At 38.7% G+C, this 26410-nt stretch overlaps 1 protein-coding gene across 3 annotated transcripts in view; it reads right to left on the reverse strand.

Moving 5' to 3' along the window:
• The window catches only part of dnah3 (dynein axonemal heavy chain 3), a 147224-nt gene that overhangs the window by 98116 nt on the left and 22698 nt on the right, over positions 1-26410 (reverse strand). For all 3 annotated transcript variants that reach the window (XM_072268862.1, XM_072268863.1, XM_072268861.1), the window contains 12 exons: positions 26223-26385; positions 24518-24707; positions 21541-21736; positions 15418-15543; positions 13769-13964; positions 12210-12389; positions 11548-11684; positions 9746-9851; positions 5632-5810; positions 4209-4393; positions 1471-1594; positions 358-511 (listed from right to left, as the gene is read on the reverse strand). In XM_072268862.1, the coding sequence (XP_072124963.1) occupies positions 358-511; positions 1471-1594; positions 4209-4393; positions 5632-5810; positions 9746-9851; positions 11548-11684; positions 12210-12389; positions 13769-13964; positions 15418-15543; positions 21541-21736; positions 24518-24707; positions 26223-26385 (1936 nt within the window). The remainder of the gene's footprint in view (positions 1-357; positions 512-1470; positions 1595-4208; positions 4394-5631; positions 5811-9745; positions 9852-11547; positions 11685-12209; positions 12390-13768; positions 13965-15417; positions 15544-21540; positions 21737-24517; positions 24708-26222; positions 26386-26410) is intronic.

Raw genomic sequence — 26410 nt, forward strand, 5'->3', positions numbered from 1 at the left:
ATAATAAAGTGCCAAAGGCAAAATAGAGAAATAATAAAGCCAGGTCAGAATTCCGCAGATTAACTTTAATTCCTACTGTGATGTTACTTTCACGACAATGTTTGGTGGTATTAATCTTGCATAATTATTCTTCCAGTACTTTAGAAATCCAAGTCTCTTCTGTGGGATAATTGATTAGGGAGGGAATTATAAATAAATTAGCCCACACTGAAAGGATCTAAACCATAGATTCTGAGCATACGGCTTTGACAGCATGTTCCAAGGGCCCTTCACATTGAAGTGGACAAGAAAGCAGGCTCCTGTACCAGGAACACTAACATATTAATTCATAACAAGCCACATCAAAAGGTTACCAACATCTAGTTCATTCATTGCAGCAGCCAGGTTATCAGACAGTTCACTGAGCTTTTCCACGTTATTCTTCATTTCGTCAGTCGTTATAACTTCCTTTTTCTTGAAGCTGTCTACTTCTTTGCCATATGCCACAATTTTCTTCTGAAATTCTTTTACTCTAAACACAGAACAATATTGCATTAGCGGTAACTACTTTCATCCTAAAAATTATCAGATGAAAATGGAAAAAAAAATAGATATTTTGCTAAACAGGTGATGGGATTTATTGAGCTGTCTTCTGTCCAAGTAACATTACAACTTTCACCAGCATTAAAGGTAAGAGCGAGAGGAAAAATTGTGCTGGAAGTTGCAATGTTAGTTCTCCAACACTGATGAGTTGACAGATTTCAACACAGGAAAAAACTGAAGTCCAAAAGATGAGTACGAAAGGAAATGTGGCACTGGAGTTTATATCAGGATCAAGGAGTACTTTGTGCCTCCTCCAAAATTTCCATGCAAAATGTGCAAGGTAATTCCAGCTCAATTCTCTTTGAACAGCACACCTATCTCTGCACAATTTTCACTATTTTACAAACTAGTGACAAATTAAGCATCTCTACCAAAGGGAATTCACATTTGTGCTGACAGAGCAAGTGTAATGTTCTTAATTATTTTGAAGTGACTTTTATTTTGTTAATTTTTAAGAACTTTTACAGCTTTGCTTTATGATCACTGAGTGTCAGAATTAGTGGTGAAACCTGAGGAACCTGCATGGCCGAAGCCACAAAGATGTACGGTACATCCTAGTTCAGTGAGGTTGACAAAATGCTGCAGCAGATGCAAGTGGAAGGCACCACTTGGAATGTTCAGAACTCAGCAACGTGTTTTACAAAGGGAAAAGCCAAACAATTTCATGCCAAATCGATATTCACTACACATATAAAGAGTAGATTCAAAAAAACATTCTGGTGAAATCTGACCATACAAGATACTCAAGGCCCATTCTGTATATTGACAATTTGTCAATAATCTTCCAAGATTTTATTGAAATTATTCCTGTTATGATATTACCACAAAGCCTATCAAGGGAACTTTATTTCTGTGATTCAAGAAAGAAAGATTTTTTAAGTTACAAACCGGTTCCTCAGATTATCATCTACATCTTCTCTCTTGCTTAGCAACCGGTCCCGATGTAAATCAAGCGTCATCATAATCTGTTCTGGCCAGTTGAAGACCTGACTATTCAGCTTCAAATCATCATCTTTAACATACAGAGAAAAGCCAACAGTCAGAAAGGATTATCCATACCACCTAGTTCATTATAAATCACATAACAGCACTTGTATTGCCACAGAATGAAGGATTTCAACATCTCTATTTTGCTTTTGGAGTGAAGTAACCATTGTGCAGATTAATATGTTGGCATCACATTCTGCATCTTTAGTCATGGTATTATATTTGAATTAGAAATGAAGGAGAACTTTCCATTCTTCAAATACTGAAACATGATCATGAACACTCACTTGTGCGGCCAAGTGAACAATAATTCATAAAGGAACTTACCCAGGCTTGCAATATGCAGAGCATTTGGAAACACATCCATGTAACTGAGCAGAACAAGGATTAAGAAAGGCAATGCAGCCCAATGTAATTTGCTGTAGGTGGGAAGGAGGAAGAACTTAACTACCTTCTTCCACCCATCTTATCAACACTTTCATCCTAACACTCTTTACTGCCTTTCATCTTTCTTAATTATCTCCACCTTTTCCCAGTTCTGACGGAATGCCAAACATTAATGTTATTTTGCTCTACAAAGATGTTGTTGAAATTGATGCTTATGGAGTCTTTCAAGACTGTGGCTTTGTTTGTCCATCAAGATGGCCTTTTGATTGCCATTAACCAATAATTGGACACATATTGTCCAATTATTGGTTAATGGCAATCAAAAGGCCATTTTGATGGACAAACAAAGCAACAGAATCTTCTGGAGCAACACACACGAAATGCTGGAGGAATTTGGCAGATCAGACAGTACCTATAAAGAGGAACACACACAAAATGCTGGAGGAACCTAGCAGGGCAGGCAGCATCTATGGAAAAGAGTACAGTCAACGTTTCGAGCCGAGACCCTTCAGCAGGACTGAAGGGTCTTGGCCCGAAACATCGACTGTCATAGATGCTGCCTGGCCTGCTGGGTTCCTCCAGCATTTTGTGTGTGTTGCTTGGAGTTCCAGCATCTGCAGAGTTTCACTTGTCTGTAGAGAGGAATATCTTTTGTGCTAAAAAGGGACTTGGCCCAAGTGGTCATTGTTTACTCTTTTCCATCGATGCAGCCTGACCTGCTGATTCCCTGGACCTCCAGCATCTGCAGAATCTCTTGTATTCAGAGTCCACTGGATTTCCCTGCCTTGTTTCATTAATTTTGATCTACATTATGATGAAGTAAAGGGTTGTTATATTCCAAAACATCTTGATCTAAATATAAAAATGTCAGGCAATAACGATGCCAACATTCCTGTGCTTGGAACAGATGCCCAGTGTGTGACAAGTTTGGGAACTATTTCAACTTCCTTTTATAGTCCTGAAAATGTGCAATAACTTTTCAATGAAGGAATTAATAAAATTGGGGTCAAAGGGTATTGAGTATCTCTGAGCAATAAATTAAGAATGGATGATTTAACAAAAAAATACTTAAACCTGACCCAATACATTTATGAATATTATGAGTACTTTTATTGTTTGCACAATTTTTTCTGCATTTCGGGTGTTTGACTATCTTCTTTTTCTATTGCAAGGGTTTCCAACTTGGAGTCTACTGACCCCTCGGTTAATGGTTAGACTCCATGGCATAAAAAAGTTGGGAACCCCTGTTCTATTGGGTTTCTTTGCTTTGTGGCTGCCAGTAAGGTGACAAATATCAAGGTTACATATAGTATACATACTTTAATAACAAATGTACTTAGAACTTTTGTAGATGTTTCCTTTTGGTGTTAATGAAGCCAACTCGCATACTTTGCATTTAGATCCAATAAAGAAATTGGTTAATCTAAAAGCAGATGAAGTAAATGTGGAATACAACCACAAATACTGGAAATATTCTGCTGGCAAGACTGCACCTGCAGAGAGGGAAGCAAGAGAGAAAACTTGGAGATAAATTAGTTTCAAAAGTACAGAGAAAAATGGGGATAAAAGGCAGGAGGACCATATGTTGAAGCAGGTGAAAGGGAGTAGTAAAGTCAATATTGAAGAAAGAGTCATTCTAAACAGAGAAGGACAAATTAAATATGAAATTATCAGAGGAAACAAAACAATAAATGTTGGAAATGTGAGATAAATAAACTGTCTTTACCCATCATCTGAAATAATTATATTTAAGTTTTGGATGTTTATAATATGTTGAAATGAAACATGAGTGTTGTTCATTGAGCTTAAATAGAACTCAAAATCTTGATTAAGAAATTGTGATATGGCTTAGGGAAATGTGAAGATTTATTAGTAGTTTGAAACTTCTATTCAAATTTCTGACACATTAGAGACCAAGCTTCTGCACATAAATTAAATGAACAAAATTATGGTTAAAAACATAATGTTTCTATGTAACTTTCAAAGTTTACTGAAGTTAAATGTAGTGAGGAAGATATCCAGTCTCCAAATTCAATGGGGAGCTGTCCCATCAGTCTAACTGCCATTAGCTATGAGGTGACTAGTATATGGATCTTCATTGCTTTACCTCTCAGTATTTCCACAGATAAGTTTTTACTGAACACATTGAATTGGCAAAACAAAAATGGAACTGAAGAAATCATAACAATATTTGTACAAATTGAAAGGATGTCTATAATTGCAAATCAAACTTGAAAATCTATCTTGCTGACCTGACAGTGTGGCGTAGTCTAGCAAAAAGTCCAGCCTGTCTGCTGCTTCAAAGATTTCTTCCTTTAGTTTCACGACAAGGACATCAGTAGCCTTTTTCATGTAAGTGTCGAGTTCCACAAGTTCTTCTGTGCTCTCAGGTACTTCACTGATCCGATCGGATATTTCCTCATACTGCTGACAAATACTAGAAAGAAAGAAACATGCATCTGTACATTGCCTTTGAGATTCAGAATGCATACTGCAGATATAGGGATTATAGACCGATAATTCCAAGGTAATCAGACACCACCAACAACAGGAGGGTAATCTTCCAGTCCTCTTTCAGCAGTGAATATGCCTTAAACCACTTGTTCTGAATTAAGTGTTGGGTTGTAGTTAGGTATTATGTTGCGTTGATCTCTGATAGTTTCAGTGTTATTATTAGGATTAGGGCTGAGTGCAGTTTAGATCTAGATTAATGTTCCTCTTGAAACAGAAGATTATTAGACCTCACCAAAGGCACAGGGAAATAATTTCAACATCAGTCAAGGGGAAACCCAAATAGAAGACAGAAAATACTAGAAACGCTCAGCATGTTGAGTCTTCATTCTAATAACGTTAATTCCGCTTCTCTTTTTAGACGTAGCCTGACCTGCTGAGTATCACTTTATTAATTCATTGAGATACAGCGTGGAATAGGCCCTTAAGCCCATTTGAGCCGAGTTGTCCAGCAATCCCCCGATTCACAGGACAATTTACAATGACCAACTAACCTACCTACTAACTGGTGCATCTTGGGACTGTGGGAGGAAACGGGGCACCCGGAGGAAATCCACACGGTCACGGTGAGAACACACAAACTCTTTACAGGCAGCAGCAGGAATTGAACCCAGGTCACCTGTACTGTAAAGCGTTGTGCTAACCACTACACTGCACTCTGCTTTTATGTAAGCAGTATAAAACAATGAGGTTTACATTACTGTACAAACTCTTAGCATTCATTCAATGCAGTATGCAGTCTGCTCAAAAAGTTGGCGTGAGGAAGTATCCTTTTCCAAATACAAATGAACTGCATTCTATAAAATGCTCTACTCAGGCAGCATAGCTTATTTTTTTCCAAAGAAAGGTTCTCTACAAGACTACTTTAAAATATAACATGTCTTAAGATAGCATCTCTGAAGATTTACAGCATCTTATTTCTCTGCAGGCTGTTTGATGCCTCGAGAAGTCCACTGATGTCAGATTTTCAGTGCAGATAATTACATGGCCATAACTTCTCCAGCTGGAATCAGCAGCACCACTCCTCAGAAGCCACTGGCGAACTTCAGCAGAATTGATTAGAGCACATTTTCTCACATGCACACTTCCTTCTTCTCACTGCTAACCCCAGAAAAAGCACCCATTTCCTAACAAGTACTGAAAATGTCAAACTTTTCGATTTACCTCAAGTTTAGTTTCCGATTTTCCTGCACCACAGACTCAGTTAAAGTCTGCTTCAGTTTTCTGGCACGAGCACAGAGGTCTGCATTCAGGCCGACGGCATCAAGACAAAACATTGCCAGTGGGACAGTAACGTGCATCAGGGCGATTTCATTGCACAGTTTCTGCAAGCTGTCTATTTTCTGGGAGTGAAGAGCAGTGGGTTAACAAAGATTCAGCAAACAACAGATATTACAACCAACTAATCTTTAACCTCTTCTATGCAATACTTTCCCAGTGCAAGCAGTATAGGAAACTTCTACCAGTTGAAAAGTACCAGGCTTCAAAATGTTTCCTAGTCAAATTGAAAAGTCTCTCAATTGTTTCATCAAGTTAAAAATATTCGTTATGTAAGATTTACAGTGACATAAATAGATGAGGTTACATCAGTGTACAAATTATTTGCATTAATTTAATTCAGTATGCATATTCCTACTTATAATTTTTCATTGCCTAAAGAAAAGTTTGAAAAATGAGTGGAATATTTGTAATGTGCTGTAGATTTCTACGTTCTATGTTCTATGAGAAGAGAATATGACATCACTTTATTATGAAGCACAGCATAAACTAAAGCATATTTTACATTCCCCTCAGTTATTTTTTGGGCACTGCTTGTAATTGCTGCACCTGCACAGCAAGTTTCTAAGCCGTACCTTTTCTTCCTTGGGCATGGGACCAAAGCTGCAGACTCTTTAAGTGGGATGAACAAATCACCGGACAATTTCAGCAAGACTTTCTTCCTCTTATGTATCAGTATTACCCCTCCTTATAAAAGTAAACTCTTGACCTGCCTTCCCAACCATTTGCTTGTTAAACCTTGTTAAACCGATGGTAAATAAGTCATTTCCTAATTATCCACCATTTGTCATAGATTAAACAATTTATTATTACGCTGGAACAAGGAGCATCCAGCATAATAATAGAACAAGTACTACAGGCATTTATTTTAACTATAGGTGTTTTTTTAATGTAGAGCCATTATACTGAATCATCACACTGGTTCCTCAAATTATCGTGCTTATGTTATTGTTTTAAGCCTGTTCTGAAGACGGGACCATTTCACCAAATGCAAAATTTATTTAACGTAACTGCTGGTATAGGGATATAAGTCTTCTAAGAATCTGGCTTAAACCAATTGATAGCTACAGGCTGGCACCATTCACATGTAATAACCCTGTTACACAGTGAAGTGTATTGTGTTCTGTTACAGTGAACTTACTAGTGGGGTAACTGTAACAAAACACAATATACTTGGAGCATAACGCAATACACGACAGAACACAATAACAAGGATGTTGCTGGAATTTCAGGACCTAAGACTCAATAGTTTGGGACTTTATTCCCTGGAGCATGGGAAAATGATGGGAGATCTTATCAAGGGGCATAAACAAGGTGAATGCATGCAGGCTTTTTGAGTGAGGCTAGAATAGAGATCACAGGATTAGAAAGTGAAATATTTAAAGGGATTCTGAGGGGTAACTGCTTCACTTAGAGGATGGTGTGAGTGTAGAACGAGCTGTCAGTGGAAGTAGTAGATGAGGGTTTAAGAGAAGTTTGGGTGGATACGTAGATGAGAGGGTTGTGGGGGGTTATGGTCTGGGTGCAGGTAGAAGGCTAGGTTAGCATAGACTAGATGGGCTGAAGGGACTATTTCTGGGCTATAGTATTCTACGAATAAAGTTACAGTGAAATGAAGTTTGGACTCACGTTCCTGATTAATATGTATGCAAGACAGATGCAAAAAGTATAATATAACAAAAGCCAATGACACACCTTTATCATTAAGATGTCTAAAGTGTGTTCTGAAATAACTTCAGAAAAGCAGCAGAGATGTTTAAATATGTACTCTCTTTGTTTCTGAAATAAATCAGGATTTACAATTTTTCATGTATACCTATGAAATTCGAGCAGCCGTCGATAAAACAAAACATAACAGAGCAACAGGTCCAGACAACATCACTGTTGAAACGATACTGGCCTTAGAAGATTTTGGAATAGAGAAAATAACAGAAATAGCAAATGAAACCTATGATCATGGGGAGATACCTGATGATTTAAGTAAATCAATGTTCATCACACTTCCAAAGAAAGAGGGAGCAACAGAATGTGGGTTACATTGTACAATAAGCCTGATGAGCCACATGGCAAAAATTATTCTCAGAGTAATCATGATGAGAGCAAAACGCTGTATCAAACCAGAAATCAGTAAAGAACAATGCGGCTCTGTGGAAAACACTGGAACTAGAAATGCAATTTACATGCTACAGCTGATGTGTGAACGAGCCATCCAGGTACGAAAAGACATCTACCTACATTTCATTGACTATACAAAAGCTTTTGACACTGTCAGACAGCAAGATCTTCTGGAAATGCTTCAAGATCTTGACATAGATGGGAAAGATATATGTTTCTTGAGAAACTTATACTGGGACCAGACAGCATCCATCAGAATAGAAGGAGAAGTGAGTGAGTATGTGAATATCATGAGAGGAGTCAGGCAAAGTTGTGCCTTTTCGCTAGACTTGTTCAACTTGTATAGTGAAAATATCTTGACAAGTATCAAAGACATCAAAGGATTCACAATTGGAGGCCATTTTGTAACATCAGATATGCTGATGACATCGTACTAATAGCTGACTCAGAAACAAAACTTCAAGAACTACTCACTATAGTGGCAGCAGAAAGTAATTGCAGAGGCCTCTCAATCAACACCAAGAAGACAGAAAGCATGGTCATCTCCAGAAAGACAAACATCCCACAATGTGTGATCAAGATCAGAAATACAAACATCAAACAAGTCAACAAATGGGCGGGAGGAGAAGATGGCGGCGCGACGCAGCGCACGCAGCCCTCCGGTGAAATGATATCGTATTTGTAAGTAGGATGCCATGCACAATTCTGATTTGATGGAGACAGATGTGAGAAGGCACAGAGGAACATCTGGAGAAATTTCTGAAATGCCCAGTTTGCTACCGCTGCTACTGTGCGATCGAGAATCTCCAGAGGGAAGGCCCCAAAATCCCCGGCTTTGCCTGCTGCTGGCGACCGAGGCTGAGGTCGAAGCGTTCGACAGAGATGGCGCTCGGTACTCGGTGTCGGAGGGCTGATCGGAGCTCGAAGTTTTCGGACGACTCAGAGTCGGACTGTGGTCGGGCATGGCAGAGAGAGTTTTCTTCCTTCTCCCATCTGCGTGAGATGTGGGGCTTTCGAGAGACTCTGAACTTTTTTACTGTGCCATGGCCTGTTCTTCATCAAGTTATGACATTGTTGCACTGTTGTAACTATATGTTATAATTATGTGGTTTTGTTAGTTTTTCAGTCTTGGTCTGTCCTGTGTTTCTGTGATATCACACCGGAGGAATATTGTATCATTTCTTAATGCATGCATTACTAAATGACAATAAAAGAGGACTGCGTGTCCTTGTAATCTAATCTAATCTAAAAATTCAAATATCTTGGCAGCCTAATAACAAGTAATGGCAGGTGCGACACAGATATCAAATACAGAATAGCAATGGCGAAAGAAGCTTTCCAAAAAATGAAGACCATATTAACAGACAGAAAGATGAGCACGTACACTAAAAACAAAATACTACAGTGCTACATTTATTCTATCCTGACTTATGGAAGTGAATGCTGGACCATTTCTCCAGCAATGGAAAAGAGACTAGAAGCAGCCGAATTATGGTTCTACAGGAGAATGTTAAAAATATCATGGACCATACACACATCAAATGAAGAAGTTCTCAGAAGAGCCCAAGCAGTTCGATCACTCATACCAACAATAAGAGAAAGACAACTCAGATTTCTAGGACGCATCATGCAGAAAGGTGAACTAGAAAAACTCATACTCTCTGGAAAGATTGAGGGGAGTAAACCTAGAGGAAGACCTCGGCTTATGTACATCAAAAGCATAGCCAGGTGGCTACACATCGAGGAAATGGAAGTCATCCAAAAAACGAAGGATAGACCTATATGGAAAACCATGGTCACCAAAGTCCGCATTGGATATGGTACCTAGACAGACATACCTATGGATCTACTTCGAGAGTTATGCCAAAGTTGGCAGGGTACTTACCTTTATGAATGCTTCCATTGAATGTTTCTCTGACAAAAATGTAGCAATTTCTTGCTCTGCCTTATTGTTCAAAAGATCAGTATATATTTTATACACATTTAGATAGCTAAACAAAAGAGAAAATTATGAAGTTACTTGCAAAAAATATCTTCAACTCGACATATTTTGGTATGGACTTCTAAAAGAAAGCAAATTAAATTTACATTTTATGCAAGTCTTAATAACCATCAGGGAAAAGTGGCACAAAACAGGATTATGTCAGTTTGATTTCATCTCTGTGTAAGTCCTTAGAATTTGAAAACTAGACTCTGCAAGGTAGATCTTAGCTCAGAAGCCAGGAGGGAACTTAGGACTGTTCTGTAGGTTAGAAACCAGGATACCTAAGTGTCCAAAAAAATCCTGCACATCCTTACATTTTCCCCTGAGGAATTTGTGGCAATCATAAGCCAACTAAGTTAATCGCCTTGGATAAGGGTTACTGTGATTGCATTCCTACAATACGGGGCATTGATGGGCGAAGCTTGGTGTATGTGGTGTTTGTCAGAGAGTTTGTTGTAAATGGGACCACAATAGGCCTCATCATATAGAAGAATTAGGATATCAGAGATGATTCAATGGGCCAATGTCTCTTCTGTAACAACTGATATAATGTGAAAAGACAAGCATCTGGAAGTCAGGCACTTCCCATTCAACTGAAGAAGGAGCTACTTTTGTCCATTTAACCTCTTTCCTTCCCATCACCCAAGGATCCAAACAATCCTTGCAATTCACTCGTAGTTCTTCCATTCTGATCTACTGTATTATATTCACAATGAGACCTTCTCTGCATTGGACTGGGCAGACTGGGTGTCCCTGTGCAGCACCTGCACTCACTCTGCAGGGGTCACCTGAGTTTATCATAGCGTGCCACTTTCATCTTCAATCCCACTCCCATTCCAACTGGTCTGTCTGCAGCCTCTTCCACTGCTGTAACGTGGCAGTGCTTAAACTACAACAACATCTCATCTTCCATCCAGCCATGCGACAAACTTTGCAGTAAATGTTAATTTTTCCCACCATGCGATAAGCTACTTCCTTATCGTCTCCCATTATAATTTTTGTCCCTTTCTCCACATTTGTTTAAAATCTATTGCTAGTAATCAATGTTCACGCACCTTAGCACCTAAACTGTCTTAATATATCTCCATAGAATCTTCAGAAGGCAAAAGAGACGGAATATGGAATGAAAAACATAACACTGGAAGAATTCAGCAGGTCAAACTGTATCGGTGGAAGCAAGAGATGCAAGTTGGTGAGTCGGGTCAAGACCCTGCATCAGGAGGGAAATATCTGCTCTGCCAAATTACTCCCTGCGTTCAATTATGAAAACATACCACAAAAGATGGAGTTACATTCCCTGGCATTTGAAAGTTTGGCAATAAATTCAATTGTATTTTAATTACTAGCTTGTAATTAAATAATCCAAGGATTTGATTAGGGTATATACTGAGGTATCATTAGCTCTGATCTGGTTACCCAAAATAAACATTCTTAAAATAGTTAATGGGCTAGTTATGCCTTAAACTAGGAAATAAATATTCACAACAAGTATAGAGAAGGCGTGGGATTTCCCCTCTTAAAAAGGTCATGGATGCTCAGAATTTTCAAGAAAGATCACAGTTTCTTGTTGTGGAAAAGCTATGGTATAAAACAAATAAACTTAATAGTATAAATTACAATTAAATTTGTTCCAATTATACAATTTATTACTCCAGAACTCAACATCCTGTTTTCAAACACACAACAATTACATGCAGATTTACCTTTGAGGCCCAATAATATTTACATTAAAAATGTCCATGGTTTTACTGATAATTTCATTGACAAGGGATTCCTCTTCGTCTACTGTACGAAGAATGAGATTTTTGTCTGAAAGATCAGGAAACAATTCACATTCCACCTGTTACAGAAAACCAAAATAAATTAGCAGCAACTGAGTAGCCCCTTGAGAATGCAGGTATTCTCTTCAATGATTAGTACAGCACCTTCAATACCAACAATTATAACTCGATGTGGTGAAGGCATTCAATAGCAGAAAGATAACAGAAATAAATATCTATCATCCAGCCGCTATGTTACTTAGGAGTACCAATGCTTTAAGCGGCGAACTTTATTAGAAGTTTAAGTATTCTGTGCTCAGGCAGCCTAGCCCTCTTGAGCAACTGGGTTATCCATCAATACGACAATGCAGCACCAGGGAGTCTTAGGGGCTACATAAATCAAGGAAGAACAAATTTTAGAGGAGTAGATGGCAGAATTTTGTGACATCCAACATTTAGTGCAGAATGCAGGACAGTTGGCTTTTGATTCCCATTTTCATTCAACAGTTGCTAAAACAGTTTCCTGAAGAACTCAAAATCAAACATGTTCAACATTAATATTATCAGATGTTTTCTATTAACAAAGGATTAAGATTACTAGATACCTTATGAATTCCATTTGCACTGTTCAGAATTGCCATGTAACATCGATTAATCAGATCCCAACATTCATCCACGCTCGGTTCAAAAATTATTTTAGGCTCTTCTACTTTGAGTTTGAGTATCATGATTTGTGGCCTAACGTATTGCAACTCATGGAATTCATCTCCAAAATCATTCCCATCCTATCAGAAAAATAGCATAAGTTCTAATGACAAAAGCCCTTCTGTATTATTAAATACTTTTCAATGAAGTTCATAAAAAAACTTACAGTATAAAAGTTTACAAGCCTGTTGAAGATTAACAGGGTAGCATTAATTAATATATATTAATACCTTGTACATGTGTACTGCATGTGCATATGTATGTATGTGTGTGTATATATATATATATATATAAAAAATAAATAAAAATATATTTCTATTTATTCATTTACAGGATGTGGGCATCACCTGATAAGCCAGTATTTATTGCCCATCCCCAGCTGCCCTTGATAAGGTGGTGATGAGCTGCCTTTGTGAATCGCTACAGTCCCTGAGATGTAGGTATATCCTCACTGCTGTTAGGGAGGGAATTCCACGACCTTGACCCCACAACAATGAAGGAACAGCGATATGTTTCCAAGTCAGATGGTGAGTGACCTGGAGGAGGATTTCCAAGTGGTGGTGTTCCCAGGTATCTGCTGTTCTCGTCCTTCTAGATGGTAGTGGTTGTGGGTCTGGAAGGTGCTGCCTTAAGGAACTTTGGTGTGTTGTTGCAGTGCATCTTGTAGATAGTACATACTGTTGCAACTGCAATATATATATATATAAACATCTTTAATCTAGCAAGACATTTCATAAGTGCCTATGAAAATAGGCAGCTGACCAAGATCTTGGTTGATAAGATAGGCATTCAAGTCATCTTAGATGAAGAAAGGAAGATAGAGAAAAGGGAGAATTAGAGAAGGGTATTCCAAAGCTTAGAGCCTTGACCATTGATGGAGCAATCAATTTCAACAGATCAGGAAGATATAAAAAAGAGAGAAGTGGATATTTTAGAGGCCTTCAGGGCTGGGGGGAGATGACTAAGAGGAAGGATTAATCCATCAGGAAGTGACATTAAGGATGAATCAGGGTATTCTTTATCTCAGAGCTTACACAGCTCAGGGAGTGCATTGGAGACTGGAGAATGGGTCTGTGCAAGTTACGGTACAGACAGAAATACTTTTGGTCATGGGTTCCCAAACCTTTTCATGCTATGAACCAATACCGTTAATCCCAGGTTGGGAACCCCTGCTTTAGGTCTTTCAAGCGTGCTGAGGATAGAATAAGAGAGGCCAGTTGGGAGTGCACAGAATAGCAATGTCCAATAGTAACAAATAAGTGGTATATGTTAAACTTTTCATATTGAGTGACATAAATACGACAACATAATTGTGTTTGCAAATGCTAAATAATATTCCTAATGACTGCTAAGTATCTCTAATGTTTATTCAGTCAGTTACTATCTCTATAACCCTTCATTGATGCACGTCAGGTTATTTCTGCTAGCTCAAGAATCTTAAAAGGTATCTCTAAAATACCTTGTGTACAGTAAAAAATGACAGGAGATCCTCCAAAGACTTGATAACAGCTCCCCTCAGCTGTAGAGACATAACAGAGCCAGCACATGCAAAGAATTCCTTAACTTGCTGAGTAGATTCACAGTCGTTAGGTGGTACTAAATGCATCCATTTTTCTTTGTGAGTCAGGAAAAGAGCAGCACAGGTTGGGACCCATCTGAAATCACAAACCAAGAAGTTAATTTGTTGTGTAGCAAAACATTGTTTTTTTCCCCTGAAAATCCAAGGAAGGCAGAGTCTGGAAGAAATGGTCCATTTTCATATTTGTGACTCATTGAATCATCGGCGCCTTTAATCCACCACTCTTCATTCCATCCAACTTATTATTTGGGATGTAGGCATTGTGGCAAGACCAGATTTGTGGTCCATCTCTAAATGACCCTGAACTGAATGGCTTTGCTGGGCCATTTAAAAAGTTAATCTCACGAGTGGGTTTGGAGTTATACAAGAGCCTTAGTGACGCAAGATGAGTTTTACAGCACTGCCTTTAGGTCCCTGGACTGTTGCTTCCAGGTCTCTGGAGGTCCAGCCCAATAACTTAGCCACTCTACACACAGTAGATCCTTTGGTTCATCAGTCAGTAGAGGAAGGGGCTGAGAAGGAACTTGTGTGATGATTGTTCTGCAATAAACAACATATCTTTGGTCTCCTCATGGACACACAGAAATATTTCAAACCACTAATTTTTAATATATTCAGAGTTCTCTGCAGTGGTTCCATCAAGAACTAATAATCTTGCTTTAGCTGCAGGGCCATAGGTGGGGCTCGGACAGTTGCACAAAGGTCTGAAGTGCGAAATGCAAAGGAATTCTTTGTACGATGAGCATAAGTCGATGAGGCTCAGCTCAATTATAATGTGAACGTTGTCCTGCTTCATATTGTGGCTAATCAGACTTGCGACAGAAAGCATAGCAAGCTGTGAGTATAATATTGATCTTCCTGCTATTTTGCCGCCATGAAAAGCAGGGGCTACTAAAACCCTTCAAAACAACAATATAAATATACATAAGTGTAGATAGAAGAAGCAGAATCATTACTGTATCTGAAATTAGCAAAGTACCACTTGGTCACAAATGCTGTCTAAGGTTTAGAATTCAGAAGACTGTATGGTTAGATAAGGTGCTGTTATTGAGGACACACTGCTCCTGCATTGGAGGAAACAGTATATTTGCAAATAGAATGGAGGAAGCCTCTACTTGTAATGCTCTTTATATTATCTGATGATAACTATATCCTCATCTAAAATAAAATGAATAAAGTTTGGGGCAGCTCAGTAGTGTAGGGGTTAGCACAATGCTTTACAGTGCCACTGACCTGGGTTCAATTCCCGCCACGGTCTGTAAGGAGTTTGTATGTTCTCCCCATGACCGCGTGGGTTTCCTCCGGGTGATCCGGTTTCCTCCCATAGTCCAAAGATGTACCGGTTAGTAGGTTAATTACCCCACGATTAGGTTAGCGTTAAATTGGGGGTTTCTGGGCACAAGGCTTGAAGAACCAGAAGGACCTTTTCCTCGCTGTATCTCAATAAATAAATAAATAATTGATAATACATTGGATGCGATTACAGAGCTTCAATATGCTTTTGAATACACAAAATATATTATACTGACATGCTTTCAAGAATATTACGAGCCTCTGCACAGTGCTTCCTGACAAGAGCTTCAAACTCTTGAGGAAGCAAAGGAAGATCATCCGTGCTTATTTCCTTCACTCGGACAAATCGCAAATCGTCAAACCTGTAAGCAATAAAGATAGATTAAATTGTACCCACCTGTTACTATTTATTGTTTGATACTCTGTCAGATAATTAGAAAATATTTAATGCAAGTTTATATCCTGCCTATCAATTATAATTGCTGTGGTGGTTCTTACAACATGCTGCAAAATGATCTCAGCACTAAATGAGGGCTTTAATATTTAAACACCTCTGGCAGATTAAGTTTGGTTTCTGTAGTTCCTTAGCAGATAACATCCAACTGGAGCTGAATTATCTGTAAAGGCTTAACATATAAAACTATATTTTATTATGCTGTTCAAAAAAACAGATTTTGTAAGACCACGGCAATCCTGATTTGAAAAATCTGCTCAATTTTAAAAGTTTACTTTAATCTAATATTAACAGATTTACATTAAATTATGTTATCAGCCACAGTCAAGTCACTTTTTATTGTCATTTGGACCATAACTGCTGGTACAGTACACAGTAAAAATGAGACGACATTTTTCAGGACCATGGTGCTACATGAACAATACAAAAACTACACTGAACTACATAAGACTACACTAGACTACAGACCTACCCAGGACTGCATAAAGTGTACAAAACAGTGCAGGCATTACAATAAATAATAAACAAGACAATAGGCACAGTAGAGGGCAGTAGGTTGGTGTCAGTCCAGGCTCTGGGTATTGCGGAGTCTGATGACTTGGGGGAAGAAACTGTTACATAGTCTGGTCGTGAAGGATAAAAACATTAAAAATAAATAGCATACATAAAGTGAACAAATAACAAATTACTTTATAAATACTACTATGAACATATATAACATTAAATTTAACTAAAGCATGGTCTAAAATGCATTTGTATTACCTGAATGCTACAAGTTAATATATGTCAGACCAAGTTTATTGTCATTTAACTACATACAGTGCCTATAAAATGTATTCACACCCCCCCCCGTAAGTTTTCATGTTTTATAACATTGAATCACAATGAATTTAATTTGGCATTTTTGACACTGATCAACAGAAAAAAATTCTTTCCTATTAAAGAGAAAACAGATCTCTACAAAGTGATCTAAATTCATTACAAATATTAAACACAAAATAATCAATTGCATAAGTATTCACCCCCTTTAATATGACATGCTAAATCATCACTGGTGGAGCTAATGGTTTTAAAAGTCACATAATTAGTTAAATGGAGATCACCTGTGTGCAGTCAAGGTGTTCCAATTGATTGCAGTAAAAACACACCTGTAGCTGGAAGGTCCAACTACTGGTGAGTCAGTATCCTAGCAAAAACTACACTATGAAGGCAAAAGAACACTCCAAGCAACTCCACAAAAAGGTTATTGAAAAGCACAAGTCAGGAGATGGATACAAGAAAATTTCCAAGCCACTGGATATCCTTCGGAGCACAGTTAAGTCAATCATCAAGAAATGGAAAGAATATGGCACAGCTGTAAATCCGCCTGCAGCAGGCCGTCCTCAAAAACTGAGTGAATGTGCGAGGAGGGAACTAGCGAGGGACTCCACCAGGAGACGTATGATATCTCTGGAGGAGTTACAAGTTTCAGTGGCTGAGATGGAAGAGACTGTGCATACAATTGATGCCTAGTGCTTCACTTGTTGCAGCTTTAAGGTAGAGTGTCAAAGAAAAGGCCACTGTTGAAAAAGCTCACATGAAATCTCAGCTAGAGTTTGGCAGAAGGCATGTGGGAAACTCTGAAATCAGCTCGAAGAAAGTTCTATGATCTGACGAAACTAATATTGAGCTTTTTGGCCATCACACTAAACGCTGTTTGGCATAAGCCCAACACAACACATCATGAAAAACACACCATCCCAACTGTGAAGCATGGTGGTGGCTGCATCATGCTGTGGGGATAAGATCATAAGGCATAGGAGCAGAATTAGGCTATTCCGCCCATTGAGTCTGCTCCGCCATTCCATCATGGTTGATCCTGGATCCCACTCAGCCCCATACAGCTGCCTTCTCACCATATCCTTTGATGCTCTGACCAATCAGGAAACTATCAACTTCCACTTCAAATATACCCATGGACTTGGCCTCCACTGTAGTCTGTGGCAGAGCATTCCATAAATTTACTACTATGTGGCTAAAAGCATTCTCCCTTACCTCTGTTCTAAAGGGTTGCTCCTCAATTTTTGAAGCTGTGCCCACTAGTTCTGGATACCCCCACCACAGGAAGTATCCATCTACATCCCCCCCCCCATCTAGTCCTTCCAACATTCAATAGGTTTCAATGAGATCCCCCCACATTCTTCTAAAATTCCAATGAGTACAGGCCCAAAGTTGCCAAACGCTCCCCATATATTAACCCCTTCATTCCCAGAATCATCCTCGTGAACCTCCTCTAGACTCTCCCCAATGACAACACATTTCTGAGATAAGGGGTCCAAAACTGTTGACAATATTCTAAGTGGGGCCTGACCAGTGTCTTATAAAGGCTCAGCATTATCGCCTTGTTTTTATATTCTATTCTCCTTGAAATAAATGCCAACATTGCATTTGCCTTCTTTACCACGGACTCAACCTGTAAATTTGCCTTCTGGAAGTCTTGCACGAGGATTCCTAAGTCCCTCTGCACCTTTGATGTTTGAACCTTCTTCCCATTTAGATAATCCTCCACACTATTGTTCCTTTTACCAAAATACATTATCATACAATTCCCAACACTATTCCATCTGCCACTTTCTTGCCCATTCTTCCGATTTGCCTAAGTCCTGCTGTAATCCCATTGCTTCCTCAGCACTACCTACCCCTCCACCTATCTTCCTATCATCCGCAAACTTTGCACAAAGCCAACAATTCCATTACCGAAATCACTGACAAACAACATGAAAAGTAGCGGTCCCAATACTGACTCCTGATGAACACCACTAGTCACCGGGATGCTTCACTGCAGCAGGCCCTGGAAGGCTTGAAAAGGTAGAGGGTAAAACGAATGCAGCAAAATACAGGGAAATCCTGAGGAAAACCTGATACAGTCTGTAAGAGAACTGCAACTTTGGAGAAAATTTGTTTTCCAGCAAGACAATGACCCCAAACATAAAGCCAAATCTACACAGGAGTGGCTTAAAAACAACAAAGTTAATGTCCTAGAGTGGTCAAGTCAGAGTCCAGACTCAATCCAATTGAGAATTTGTGGCAGAAATTGAAAAGGGCTGTTCACTCACAATCCCCATGCAATCTGACAGAGCTTCTGCAGTTTTATAAAGAAGAATGAGAAAAATTGCAGTGTCATGTGCAAAGCTGATGGAGACCCATCCACACAAACTCAAGATTGTAATTGCTGCCAAAGGTGCACCTACTAAATACTGACTTGAAAGGGGTGAATATTATAAAATCAATTATTTTGGATTTAATAATTGTGATAAATTTAGACAATTTGTAGAAATTTGTTTTCACTTTGACATGAAAGAGTCTTTTCTGTTGATCAGCGTCAAAAAAGCCAAATTAAATCCACTGTGATTCAATGTTGTAAAACAATAAAACATGAAAACTTCCAAAGGGGGTGAATAGTTTTTATAGGCACTGTGCATGTATATAACATATATAGCCCTTTAACGTATATAGAAACAAGACAACGTTTCTCTGAACCAGAGTGTAAAGCGCAGTAGTGCACATAACACACATAACACATGATAATTTATGAAGGTAAGGATAAAATCTACAAACGAATCACACATCAATAACAAACTGAAGTACATAAATTAACTATTGTAAGGCATGGAACAGATTAGCCAGTGACACTTCGAATACGATGCCGCAGGGAGTTCAGAAGCCTAATGGCCTGGGGGATAAAACTGTTTCCCATCCTGACTGTTCTTGTTCTTATGCATCACAGTCTCCTACCTGATGGTAGATAGCCAAAGAGGATGCTGGATGGATGGGTGGGATCCTTACTAACATTAAGAGCCCTGCATATGCAACACTCCTGATAAATGTCCCCAGTGGATGATAGGGAGACTCCTATGAACCTCTCAGCTGTTCTCACAGTCCTTTGTAGGGACTTCTGCTCTGGTGCTCAGCTGCTCCCATACCAGATGGAGACACAACTTGTCAGGATGCTATTAATGGTGCTCCGGTAAAACGCAGTTAAAATTGGGGAGTCTTGCTTGCTCAATCTCCTTAGGAAGTGGAAGTGCTGCTGGGCCTTCTTGTTCAGGGAGGTGATATTAAGGGACCAGGTGAGGTCATCCGTGATGTGAACCCCTAGGAATTTGATGCACTTAATTCTCTCTGTGGAGACGCCATGTATTCGCAGAGGGGGATGGTATTCATTATCCAATTGTATTTGAAGGAACATGAATTCTTTTTATATTTTGCTTGCCTTCAAAAGTATGGGTTTACATTGATAGATGTCAATGTTTCAAGCTATTGGACTCTGAAAGGGAAGTTCAGGAACAGGGTGCCTGGATGTTTGCACACTAATATCTTTGACAGATGTAGGAAAAACTGATAAGGATGTTCAATGAACAATATTGAAGGTTGGTCTTTATTAATAGTGGCAGTGAATACAAAGGCATCATTGTATGTCACTACTTCGCTTGAGATTAGGCAAACTTATTCTACTGTGTGCGTAAAAAATCCAGCTCCCTTGAATGCAACACTGTTCAACGTCCCACGTGATTTTACTCTTCATACTGTCTATCTAATCCATGATATTCTTCCCAGGAAATTAAATTAATATTATCACCAGTAATTCTAGACTTCACACTAGAGGGAGGATCAATACCTTGTCAAGAATGAAAAGGAGAATCAGTCAGGGTCTTGGACTATATATGTGTGTTTTTTTGCATGACTGTTTTTTGCTCACTACTTTGTAGGGACTTCTGTCTATGTTTTGCACCTTGGCCCCTAGGAAATCTGTTTTGTATTCACGTATGGTTGAGTGACAAATAAACCTGGATTTGATTTGATTTTGATTATTAGAAAACTACCATTTGGGTCTCCTTTGGGCAAAGCAGGTGTTTAAAATTGTAAGGGATTTTGCTTGAATAGATTGATAAAAGATCAATAAGAACACAAATTTAAAATGACTGACGTTAGAAGTAGGACAGATGGAATGGGAAAAACAATGTGATGAAGAAACATCAAGGCAGAAACGTCCCCTGTTATAGGTATTAGTTGAATACACATATAGTTATTTACACTTTGAACTCAACTACTCAAATTTTCTTCCATTCTTAAATAAGTACATCAATTAATACATTATTTGTACTCATTTCATAAAATAAAAGGCCACATATTTTTACATGGAATACTGCTTAGAAGAGCAGTGGAGGAAGCAGAGTCAAGAGTAACTATGGAAGGAAATCAGGTAGAAATTTGAGAAGGAAAAGTAGCAGAGGAATGGAGAAAGGTAGGTAAGACCAGCTGGGTAACCCATTCAATAGGCTGGTACAAAGACAATGGACCCATTGCCACCCCCTGCACTGCATTGTCCTATTATATGATCAAGTAAGCTAAGCCTGTGTTAACAAATGCTTTGGAATTTACAGTGACATGACACGCCCAAAGTTGAAATTTTGTCATCAACACACTCATGGATTGAATTTATATCAAATGGATGTAACTGGAAATCATAGAAAACATTCAATTTATTGAACAAATAGTACATCCTATAATCATTGCTAACTCTTAAATGCTGTATACTTAAAATATAGTTTAATGAGACACAAAAGGTTCTGCTGACGCCGGAAATCCCGAGCAAAACACAGAATATACTGGAGGAACTCAGCAAGTCAGGCAGCATCTATGGAGGGAAGTCAACAGTCAATGGCCCAAAATGTTGACAGTTTAGCGAGCCAGTTCAGATTATTTTATAATCTAATGCACAGAATAGGTAGGAAATCTCTTTCACCAGTCATACCTCCTTTGAGATTGCAGGAGCATTGCAACGTTAATGGATCAGAATCATGGGCATTGTGGGCATTAATTACCAATGTTTGCAGATACTTCCCTATCTAAGTCAATTACTTACCTTGTGTACCATAAATCCTGCAGTAAATCCATCATTGGACTTACAACAAAGAGATGAGATTCATTCCATGCCTTAGCTTTGGTGTAGGTTTTGTGCCAAGGAACTGGTGCACGAATTATTCTACGAGGGAAAGGTCGAGGCACAGAAGAAACAAAAAGTCTCATCCTTTCCGAAGAATCCTTCAATATGTAGTCAACTAGAAAAAAATGCAGTATGATACCGAATTAACTACGAGTTTGCAGTGATTTTAAATATACACATGAAACTAAGCTTTGTTTACAGCCTCTTAAGTACTGTCAAGGTAGTTTGGGCACTGAGAAATTAAACTCCCATCAAGTAGAAAGGGGAAAAGAGGAAGCCACATTCAGAAATGGAAAAAAAAATGCTTAAAGCATTCAGCAGGGCAGGCAGAACCTACACACAGAGAAAGAGTTAACAGGTATCAGTCACATTCAGAAATTATTTTCTAAAGAACAATAAATTTCATAACAGTGATAATAAATCTGATCCTGATTAATTAAAAATTGAATACTGCAGTTACTGGAAGCCTGAAATTAAAACATAAAGTACTGGGAATAGAAAGCAACTCAGACAGCACCTGTGCAGAAAGTACCTCTTTCTTTCTACCTTTACCTGATTATTTCTTGTCTTGGCCAGTCCCTTCCCATTCAGATCCATGGCACCTCTGATAGCCTCCACCACTTTGCCAGTTTCCAGATTTTGCAGCTATGCAACCTGTGCCTTCTTGCAATGGATATTTAGTCCTCCTACATCTCCGTCCCACACCAGGAAAGGCTGAGAAAGCTTATCTTCCTTGAACGAGAGGACCAACCAGTTCCCAGCACCACCCCCCATCCCCAATCACTCCGATTCACTCAGGTAAATTGATTCTATCATTGAACAACATCTTTGGTTCCATTCACTTGATCCAAACCAAAAGTATAGCAATGGGGACTTGCTTGAGCTCAAGTCTCTTCATTAGGTACTGGGACAGTCTTGTTCTCAGTCAGCCTCCTGCCTCAGCTGTTTTTGGTAAACTTATATTTGTTCTGGTGATGCTTCCTGCATTCATATGGTGCTCAAATATTTTATTATTCTTCCTGCCATTTCCACTCAGGTCTCTTGTACCTTGGTACCTTGTTCTCTCTCATACAGGGTCAACAGCTCCCATTCAATTCTTTTTGCTATTAATCTACAATAAGGGGTGATCTTTCCTAAATATATCCAGTTGATATACTTTTTTTTTGGATTGTGGTGAGAAACCAGGGTGCCTGGAAGAAACCCATACAGAAAAAGAAAGATAAAGCAAATTATGTACGGACATATTCAAAATTAGGATTGAACCCAAATCCTTGGAGCTGCATAACAGAACACTAACCGCTAGAACAGCATACCATCCTCACTTTCCAACTAAACCTGGTGCAGCCTTTAAGGTACACGATCGATTTCAAGAACTCTGAATAACCCACCTATGGTGCCCGTGTTGGAGTTGGCTGTAATAAGAGCATCCATTTGGAGCAATAGCTCAGGTTTTCCACAGACGTGATTGACCTACTGAGCATTTGCAGCACTCTCTCACATTTCACTGCTGATTTTGTTCTCCTGGACCACCCATATTCATCTTCAATTTACACTCCTCCAATCAGCTTTCATTTCCTTCTCCTGGACAGCACTTGAAGAAACTTCTTCACTTGGGCAATTCTGGTCTGCACCCTATCACAGGCATTCCTTTTGTTTTCTCCACCCCTCCTCAAATCTGAGATTTAAAATATCTGTTTCCTCACTTTTCCAACTTTATTAGAATAATTCACCTGGAACATCAGCCGTTTCTCCCTCAGAAGGTGCTGCCTGATCGGCTGAGTTTCATTTCAAACATCTGTTCTCTGACTTAAACAATCTCATTGCATTCTATGGTTGGAAAATTACTGTGAAATTGTCACAATGCTTGTGAAACTATAACTGTAGCTATTGCTGCTAAGCTGTTCTTTGGTTCAGCTTTTCTAATATTGTAGGCAAATTTCTGAAATGTTGTAATTTAATGTAGCTTTTAATCTAGTGAAGAGTATTTAAGGAATGTAGAGATTATCTTAAGATCTTCAGTGGATCCCATTCATGTTTCAGAGATAACTATATTTGCTACACTTGGAGTAATTTTCTTTATATTTGGAAATTGTTTAAAAATAGACTGCCTATTCCTTAAAACCATAAAGACCACTTTTAACTCGCAAAAACCAGGCCAGGATACAGTCAAAAAATAACTGGAATTCTAGTGTATCAGTTTTCTTCCTGGCATGGCCCCAAGTCTGAGCAGTAGATCTGCAGGGAGCAAGTGGGATCTTAAATATGTGTAACTGATTCTATGGCATCATCTTAACACAATTAGCAATATAAACCTGAGTCCTGAGTGAGACATTTTCAAGTCAGCCAAATCCTATTGGGAGCTGGATTCCAGGACAGACGATGCCCAAACGTGAAAACAAAGTTTACTTCCTTTGTGAGCCAAGCAGAAATGTCCCTCCAATTCTATCAAGGAAGTCTTGGTGTCCTTTTGTTTGGTTTCCCATCTACTTCCTGATCACAATCACTTAATCCCTTTGTTGTCCTATTACATACTCTGGTGCTTTTCTCCCCCAACTCTGAGAACTGCTTGGGACTCTAAACTATTGTGATTACGCACTGCCACGTGATCCCACTCCATGGTAGGCTATCAGTGTGGCTGGCCATCTGTAGCAGATGAATGAAATGAGACACTGCCATTCAGGTCACCTAATCTTCTATGTATCCAGCCTTTCTCAAATGTTAACCTTTTCCCACCAGGTTGTTACCACAGGCAGAGTTGCTAAACCATTAAGAAAAGCAACAAATAGCCTTTCTGGAAAAGGGAATCCCAGCAATGGAGATCCATGGAAGGAGTAATGAAGAGTCCGTCCTTGCATCTTCTTATCTGTCGTTCATTCATTTAAGCTTTGGGTCTTACCAATGGCTTTCCTAAGGCTGCTGTCATAGTCATTGTGAACCTCCTCAAGCAATTCCATGTGCAGGGGCTGCAAATCAGGAACACTTTTCAGCTCCTTTGGCAAAAGTTGTTCTATTCGATTTATCTGTTCGGGCTTTTGTGGTTCAATCATATAAGGTTGGATGCCATGATCAATATAGTGAAGATACCTCTGTGGAAATATAGAAGAAACTGATTAAGAGTTTTGCCTGCACTCATATCAGGGCATTTAGTTTTATTCCCCTACTTTTACATTGTCATACAATTTATCTTTTTTAAATAAAGATTTTACTTCTTATTACATCCAAATTGTAAATGGACCTTTTAATTAATTCAGTTTTGGAGTTACACTGTCAGCATTTATTTTCAGTACAATGAAACTGACTATAATTTCAGGCACCTAAACTTGCAGAAATTGAGAATTTGTTGTAAGTGATATCATACTGCTCCACACGTGCAACTTGCCCATGCCCCAGGGAGATTCTGTATGCATTACATCCAGGGGACACACAGCCCTCACTCTAACCCTTACCATCCTTATCCGGATGCATTGAAGAGCGATGACAAGCAGTAACCTCCATTACTGATTTGCATAAAAATACTAACAACTAGAATTAAGTGCATCAGGTTAAACAATCAGGTGCAAGAGTATAAATGGGTGCATAATGTGGACCAGAATTATACGGATTTTGTCCATATAATTCTACATCAAATCAAGTGCAGGAGGTGAAGTAAAACGGAAAAAAAGTAAGATAAGATTCCAAGAAAAAAATAAGGAATTAATTTGTATATTTTTATATTTTTGAAACTTCCAACTATAATTAAAACCTATCAGAATGAGCACATTACCTGTAGAACTTTATTTTCAATATGAGAGCCTGTTTAACAGTAATCAAGACTCTTTTTGCTCACCATTATGAATTGACTTCCACTGAAATTCTGAAAGTAAATTTTTTGGGCACCTATCATCCAAGAAAATAAACTTCACACCCATTTCCAGAAGTTTTGTTGGACACTTTTCATCCAAGGTACTAAACTTCACACCCAGTCCAGATATCTTAGAAGATATTGATGAAACGTTCAGTGTATTCTGGTGGAGGACGACAACCTAGACAGCTATTTCCTAATTTTGACTGTGTATGTGTGATCACTCTCAGTTCCTATCCAATTTGTGCTTTACAATGTTGAAGGGCTTATTGTTATTTCTGCAGCCCATTGTTTCTAGACTATTGATAACATGTGAACAACTTAATGTTCCAACTGAGCTTAACTGATCTGACTGAATGATGGGGTATTTTTTCTAAGACTTTTTCTGAACTGATTTCCTGATTCCACAACCTAGACTCAACCTTCAAGGACTCTACAACTCACGTTCTCTGTATCATTTACAGAATAAGCTATATATTTTTAAATTGCACAATTTGTCATCTTTTGCACACTGGTTGTTTGGCAGTCTTTATTTATGTATTGCTTTTCATAAATTCTACTGTGTTTCTTTATTTTCCTGTAAATTCCTGCAAAAAAATGGATCTCAGGGTTGTATATGATGACACATACGTAGCTTGACAATAAATTTACTTTGACATCCGTCTGTGCAATTGTGTCAGAATGAATCAATTCTTGTTCCATTACAAATACAGTAAGATATTATAAATCTCCTTTTAAAATGTAATAAATAAAGAATAACCTCATAATCCCTATCTGTAGGCTCCCCTTCTCGCCGAAGGATCTCATTCTCTTGCTCAAGAATTAAATTAATTTGTTCCACTGGGGTCATTGGTCGACTTTCAAGAGATTCATGCTTTTTTTGAGGTACAGAACCATGGTCTCTGGGCCGGTTTGTCGTAACTCTAAAATGAACCACAGTTTCATGAT

Source organism: Mobula birostris, chromosome 9 (assembly GCF_030028105.1).
Source record: "Mobula birostris isolate sMobBir1 chromosome 9, sMobBir1.hap1, whole genome shotgun sequence".
NCBI classification, from domain to species: Eukaryota; Metazoa; Chordata; class Chondrichthyes; order Myliobatiformes; family Myliobatidae; genus Mobula; species Mobula birostris.